Source organism: Littorina saxatilis, linkage group LG11 (assembly GCF_037325665.1).
Source record: "Littorina saxatilis isolate snail1 linkage group LG11, US_GU_Lsax_2.0, whole genome shotgun sequence".
Taxonomy (NCBI): Eukaryota; Metazoa; Mollusca; class Gastropoda; order Littorinimorpha; family Littorinidae; genus Littorina; species Littorina saxatilis.
Window position 1 is genome coordinate 27,937,728 of NC_090255.1, and position 7,500 is coordinate 27,945,227.

The following is a 7,500-nucleotide window of genomic DNA, read 5'->3' on the forward strand; positions in this document are numbered from 1 at the left end:
CTTTTTGCCATGTACTTTGATGACCATAATTATAATCATTGTGCAATGTTATTTTTTTCATTATCAACCTCTTTCTTGTAATAAAATGATCATTTCAAAGTATGTATTCACATTTGACACCATTTTGAAAACTGTTGACGCTGGGTTTTTTCAGATTAATGTTTTGAGCATCAGTGCCTTCATTGGGACATATTCATCATATATGCTAACTGTTCAATCTTTTTTTGTATTTTCATAACACATGGTTGGTTTGTTTGGTAACATGGAGACATTTTAAGAATTACCCAGGAATGATTTTAGAAATTCTGTCAAAGTACAACAATTCTAATGATATCTACCCAGAAAACAAATAATGTTAAATACGTTGCTCTGTTGTTGCATCCAGGGACCTTTTTAGAGTTACATAAAACATAATGCAAAGTTTTATCTTTATTTTTGTTTGACCTCAGTTGCATGCAGGCTGCTATAACCCTTACTTTTTTGCCTTTTTTATTTTATTTTGTTTACGGGCGGGGAGCATTTTGATCCATAGTTCATTCTTATATCACTTTTAAGGTAAAACAAAACCCCACTTTTTCTGAGAATGTGTATCAAGAACCTTGAAACTAAACTTGAAAAAAAGTTTGCCAAAGGAACCAAAATGTCCGTGCCATCTCTGCCCTTAACGTCATTTTAAGGAATGAAGTAAGGATTGATGTATGTTATACATTTATTCATTTAACCTTCGCCGGTCGTCGTGGGTCCGTGTGGACCCAGAAGGGTGTTTAAATGCAAATATCTTGTTAAACCAGGTGGAATTTTGTAATGAGCTTTTTAAAATGCCTCAGACACCTACACATCTCTTATGTCCTAAAAGATCATTACATTTCAGCGAGAAGAAATTAAAAAAAACAAAGGTCAAATGTTGACTACATTGATGGAAGACATCGTGGGGCCGTGCGGACCCATGTTTCTCAAACTGAAGGAACTTACATAACAACTAGGGAGAGAAGTCACAAACCTGCAGGTATTGGCTCTAAACATCATTTTCTACGATCTGCTTAATTTTAGAGTTAATAAGCAAGTCGCGTGGAGCGAAAATAATACATAACAATGTGGGTCCACACGGCCCCACGACGTCTACAGAAGGGTGTTTCCTTTTTTGAGAAGCTTTAGTCCGCACGGTAATAATTAAATTAATAATTTAATTTAATTACTTCTCGCGGAAATTTAACCACGGCATCTACGGAAGGGGATGCACGTTTTTGCTTTTTTGGAAAGCATGCGTCTACGGAAGGGTATGCATATTTGTCCTTCTTTGAGAAGCATGGGTCCGCACGGCACCACGATGTCTTCCGTGTGTAGTCGATAACCCGGTCGGGCGAAGGTTAAATTGCAATGAAAAGTGTATGTGCTCACATGTGTATGTTTTTAATTTCTTCTTTGTCAAATTTCTTTTCGCGAATTTAATGGAAAATGATTTTGTTTTGTTGGTGGTTTTGTGAAGACGGGTGCATATACTATTAAACAATTGTTAAGTGTTAGTTTAGTGATGATGGATGTGATGGCTGAACATTTACTGGCGTGTCATAGTGTTATTTCTAATATGCTGAATGTTAGCAAATGAAAACACGCATCGAAGAAATGAATACGAACATGAATCGGGAAGTTTATGCAATTGGGCGAAACGTATGCGTTCTATCGTAGTAAAACTAAAACTAAAACAAAAACTGAAATAGACGGATGCAGAAATGTAATCAAAAATTGTTTTTGAACAAACTATCAGATTTGACACAGGTCTGGACAGTCACAATTAAACTCGACCCATGGTGCGGTTTCGTACAACACAGACTGTCTCGATCTGTTCCAAATGTCAAGTTATGATCAAATATGCAAATAACATCAAATGGAATGGTGATATTGGGCAGGGATGTAGCTCAGTCGGTAGCGCGCTGGATTTGTATCCAGTTGGCCGCTGTCAGCGTGAGTTCGTCCCCACGTTCGGCGAGAGATTTATTTCTCAGAGTCAACTTTGTGTGCAGGCTCTCCTCGGTGTCCGAGCACAAGCACAAGACCAAGTGCGCACGAAAAAGATCCTGTAATCCATGTCAGAGTTCGGTGGGTTATAGAAACACGAAAATACCCAGCATGCTTCCTCCGAAAACGGCGTATGGCTGCCTAAATGGCGGGGTAAAAAACCGGTCATACACGTACAATTCCACTCGTGCAAAAAAAAACCCACGAGTGTACGTGGGAGTTTCAGCCCACGAACGCAGAAGAAGAAGAAGGAATGGTGATATAATGTGGTGGTATTTAACTAAACCAGGACAAGGACATGCAAGCAGCGTGTCCGGTTGACTTAATTAATTCAACGCGACGTTCTTTACGCAGAATACAGATGACAAATCAAGGGAGTGCACTGCATGCATCACACACTTGATGCCACTTGAAAAAACAATCAGATAAGAAGTGACAGCCAAGCGTATTGGCGGAACGCTTCTCGCTTAGCCTACTCAAACTATATTTGTCATGTTGGTCACATTCCAATAACCTCTTCCTCTTCTTCTCCGTTCATGGGCTGCAACTTCTACGTTTGTTGTTGTTGTTGTGTATGGCCATTTTGCCCCGCTAATTAGGCAATCATAATAATAAATAATAACTGGACATTTGTAAGTGCCTAACCTATGACTCTAGGCCCTTTACAAAAGAACATATATATATATATACAGAATAGAACAACTAAAAGTACAACCTACATAAAACAAATTAATCATACAGACACAAATCACCACATGTACTGTTCACACAATGATCATAAGTGCAATACACACTATATTTTATACAAACATACACAGCTAACAAACTACGTGATATTGTTTTTGTGGAGTGGTAAAGGTGGAGGACACATAATTATGCCCGTAGTTTCATTGTTGATTATCAATGAAGAATGAAAAACGTGTTACCTGGATGAGAAGGATGTTACCAATATACTCTTTTTGGTGATAATATATGCGGAGGTACATTATTTCTGGAGTTACATTGTTAATGTCTTACTGGAGTGGGTTCAAGACTGAGAAATAAATTTTTCTCGAGAAGACGGATGTCACCTTCAATGATGCTTTTCTTAATGCAAAGTGCGCAGTAAAGTTAAACCCGCAGTTACTTACTGGGTCAATCATAGCAGTTGGTTCAACAATGACACAATATGTATCTCGACAAAAACAAAATGGTTCGAATTCTAAACTAGTGCACATGTCGTGTGCATTTAAATAGCTTACTGCCCTTTCTTTCTCATCATTTTTCAAACTCAAAAATCTCTTCGGGTTAAGCATCATATAAACTTGGGGCTCTACCAACGCTGACAACAGCCAATCCACATCGAACATGACATTCCACAGTACTTACCGAGTGGGCAATTATGACAAGTGTCGCGAACAGGAAGTACGAATGGTTTGTATGTTCCATGTCTTGCTCGTCGCTTCAGACCTGGTCTGAAAAAAAAGAGTCATCAATTATTAGCATGAGGTGTAGGGTGTTTTGTTGTTGTGGTTTTTGTGTTGCAATACTGCTTGTCGTGCACCTTAGTCGTGTGTGTGTGTGTGTGTGTGTGTGTGTGTGTGTGTGTGTGTGTGTGTGTGTGTGTGTGTGTGCGCGTGTGTATGTGTGTGTGTGCGTGTGTGTGTGTGTATATGTGTGCGTGTGTATATGCGTGTTTGTGTGTGTGTGTGCGTGTGTGTGTGTGTGTGTGTGTGTGTGTGTATGTGCGTGTGCGTGTGTATGTGTGTGTATGTTGTGTGTGTTGTGTATGGGGATCTGTCAGTCTGTTTATGTGCGTGCATGCGTGCGTGTGTGTTTGTCTGGTTTGTGTGTATCTATTGACTGTCTGTCTGTCTGTCTGTCTTATTTGTCTTATTTGTCTATGTGGATGTCTTTCGGAGTTCATTTTCTCAAGTCTGTAATTCCATAATCATGTCAAGTCAGGACCGGCAAGGTGAATATATCATATATGGACTTTTTAAGGTTAAAATTGCCAGAAAGTGTGTTTAACTGGTTTTTAATTGTACAATATTTTGTTAGACAGACGGGCAGGTTCCGGAAATGAGTTCGATTTTGATATATTTATTTGACACTGTGATGTGAAATAATTATGCTGTCTTACCAATTGTTCTTCATTTCTACTCGCATGTAAGTTTACTTAGTCGTTGCTTTTTACATTTAGTCAAGTTTTGACTAAATGTTTTAACATAGAGGGGGAATTGAGACGAGGGTCGTGGTGTATGTGTGTGTGTGTGTGTGTGTCTGTCTGTGTGTGTGTGTAGAGCGATTCAGACTAAACAACTGGACCGATCTTTATGAAATTTGACATGAGAGTTCCTGGGAATAATATCCCCGGACGTTTTTTTCCTTTTTTTTTAAATAGATGTCTTTGATGACGTCATATCCGGCTTTTTGTAAAAGTTGAGGCGGCACTGTCACACCCTCATTTTTCAATCAAATTGATTGAAATTTTGGCCAAGCAATCTTCGACGAAGGCCGGACTAATGACTTTGGTCATTAAAAATCTGAAAATTGTAAAAAAAAAAATGTTTTATAAAACGATTTAAATTTACGTTCATCTTATTCTTCATCATTTTCTGATTCCAAAAACATATAAATATGTTTTATTCAGATTAAAAACAAGCTCTGAAAATTAAAAATATAAAAATTATGATTAAAATTAAATTTTCGAAATCGTTTTAAAAACACTTTCATCTTATTCCTTGTCGGTTCATGATTCCAAAAACATATAGATATGATATGTTTGGATTAAAAACACGCTCAGAAAGTTAAAACGAAGAGAGGTACAGTAAAGCGTGCTATGAAGCACAGCGCAACCGCTACCGCGCCAAACAGGCTCGTCACTTTCACTGCCTTTTGCACTAGCGGCGGACTACGTTCAGTTTCATTCTGTGAGTTCCACAGCTTGACTAAATGTAGTAATTTCGCCTTACGCGACTTGTTTATTTATCAATTATGCCTCGATGTTTGTGCAATTCAGTGACATTATTCCCGATCGCAAAACGTAGTAACCTTGTGTACGTGTCTTATGTGCACTTATTATTACTGTAATCAGATTCACTCTTCTCAAAAAAACGGCGCTCCAAGTCTTCTTCATCTTCTTATTTATCCTTCATACTTATTGTTGTTCTCTTGTGGTCCCTTTTTACAAATATGTGTTACCACCTTCTGTTTTACCATCCCCATCTTTTATTACATTTAGTCCAGTTGTGACTAAATGTTTGGCGGGGATATAGCTCAGTTGGTAGCGCGCTGGATTTGTATTCAGTTGGCCGCTATCAGCGTGAGTTCGATCCCAGATTCGGCGGAAATGTATTTCAGAGTCAAATTTGTGTGCAGACTCTCTTCGGTGTCCGAACTCCCCCCCGTGTACACTACATTGGGTGTGCACGTTAAAGATACCACGATAAAGAAAGTAGACTCATTCACGATGGCAGCATGGGTTTTTGGTGATGACAAAACACCTCCTTATCTTTTTGACAGCAGACTGCCGTTTGGCAGTAACGTAGGTCCCGCTCATTTCCATAGGATTCCACAGGCTGTGAGACGGTGTATGGTTAGACGAGGAATGAGTGGAGTAGTGGCCTATATTGATGATTTTTTGTTAGCAACAGAAACAAAAGAAGAGTGTGAAAAAATGCTTTTTACATTGATTAGATTACTCAGAGAATTAGGGTTTAACATCAGTTGGAAGAAAATGGTGGTGCCTACCCAGCGCATCACCTTCCTGGGGGTGGACATTTACACCCAGGCCTGCACACTGTCGTTGGGCAACGACAAGATACAACAGCTACGACAGAAGCTACAGCAGTTTCAGCAGAAACAACGCGCAACCAAGCAACAGCTACAGAGCCTCGCAGGCTCTCTCAACTGGGCGTCATGTGTGGTTCGGGGAGGCAGATTTTTTCTCCGTCGCATACTTGACACACAAAAACCTTTGCAGCAGCAAAAGCACAAAACTAGTTAGTTAGTTAGTTAGTTGACTGTTGCTTAATGGGTCCAGCGGACCATTTAGGCCAAATCAGGACCCCCACAAAACTAGACTTACGAAAGCCTTTCATGAAGACTTGCAATGGTGGTTGTCTTTTCTTACAGTGTTCAATGGTACCGTGTATTTTTATCAACATGCTCCGCAGCATGTGTATTTCGATGCGTGCAATACAGCAGCAAAGTGACTGGGTTTACACTTGTTTTGAAAATGACATTCCAGCAGCAAAAAACCCTGCACATAAATTTCAAGGAAATCATTGCAGTCGTGAAAGCAGTTAAACGTTGGTCGCACTTGTGGACAGGGAAAAGCGTGGTTTTCCACACTGATAGTACTGTGACTAAAGGTGTCATAAACAAAGGACGATCGACGAACATTTACGTTAATTGTCTGTTACGAAAAATGGCGTGGGAATGTGCTAAGATAAATTGTAATATTTCTGCGGTGCATGTGGCAGGATCAGTTAATATTATGGCTGACAGTATATCACGCCTCCACGAAGGGAAGTTGGACAAATTAGTGGACTTGTTATCATGGTACCACCACGGACGCAGACCCGCAATCTTTTGGGAAGATAATTATGTCAATTGCGACGCTTGCCTTTCTTGGTTGCAGGTGCAGCTACGGCTAGTCTGGGTGCGGAACTGAAGAGAGAGGTGGCAGGTTATCGCGCCCTGAACTTTGCTGACAGTACCAAAAAGACTTACCAGACTCACTTAAATTCCTACCTACAGTTCTGTGACTCTATGAACATTCTTCCGGTGCTGGCGTCAGAGAGCAAACTGTGGCACAGTATGCTGCGTTCCTTGCGAGGCGCATCAAACCAGCGTCAGTGAAACAGTACCTCAACATAATTCGCATTCTTCATTTGGAATGTGGCGAACAGCACCCATATAGAGACTCTTGGTATGTCAAAACCACCTTGAAGGGAATTGATCAATGCATGGGGTGTCCACCTACGAGAAAGACTCCGATTACTCCTGAAGTGCTACTATCTATTCGCAAAGAACTGAACTTTTTGCATGTTGAAGACTGTGTGTTTTGGGTGGCTTGCTTGGTTCTTTTCTTTGGACTGTTGAGGAAGTCAAACCTCTTTCAAGACGATGGCACTTTTGACCCGACAAAACAGCTGACTAGAGACAGCTTCCTTATGACCGAACATGACTGTGTTACAATTGTGCCGGTGACTTGGAGTAAAACGACCCAACGCAAAGAAAGTACACTAGCTATCAGATTACCTGTGTTATTGGATCATCCTCTGTGCCCTGTTACCGCAGTAACTGCAACGTTTCGGATCTTGGGCGCAAGCCTTTCCACTCAAAAGGTTACAAATTTAATAAACGCTTGCGTCATGTTACTGCAGCTGCTGCGGGGAATGTTAGTAGTCACAGTTTTAGAAGGGGCGGCGCAACGTGGGCTATGTCCTGCGGAGTCCCGGGGGAAATTGTTAAACTCATGGGAGACTGGGCTAGCAC

The 7,500-nt window shown here is 40.5% G+C and overlaps 1 protein-coding gene across 1 annotated transcript in view; it reads right to left on the reverse strand.

Moving 5' to 3' along the window:
• Positions 1-7,500, reverse strand: part of LOC138980169 (adhesion G-protein coupled receptor G2-like) — a 52,502-nt gene that overhangs the window by 43,639 nt on the left and 1,363 nt on the right. Inside the window, exon 2 of the mRNA XM_070353002.1 lies at positions 3,385-3,470. Within this exon, the coding sequence (XP_070209103.1) occupies positions 3,385-3,444 (60 nt within the window). The 5' untranslated portion in view covers positions 3,445-3,470. The remainder of the gene's footprint in view (positions 1-3,384; positions 3,471-7,500) is intronic.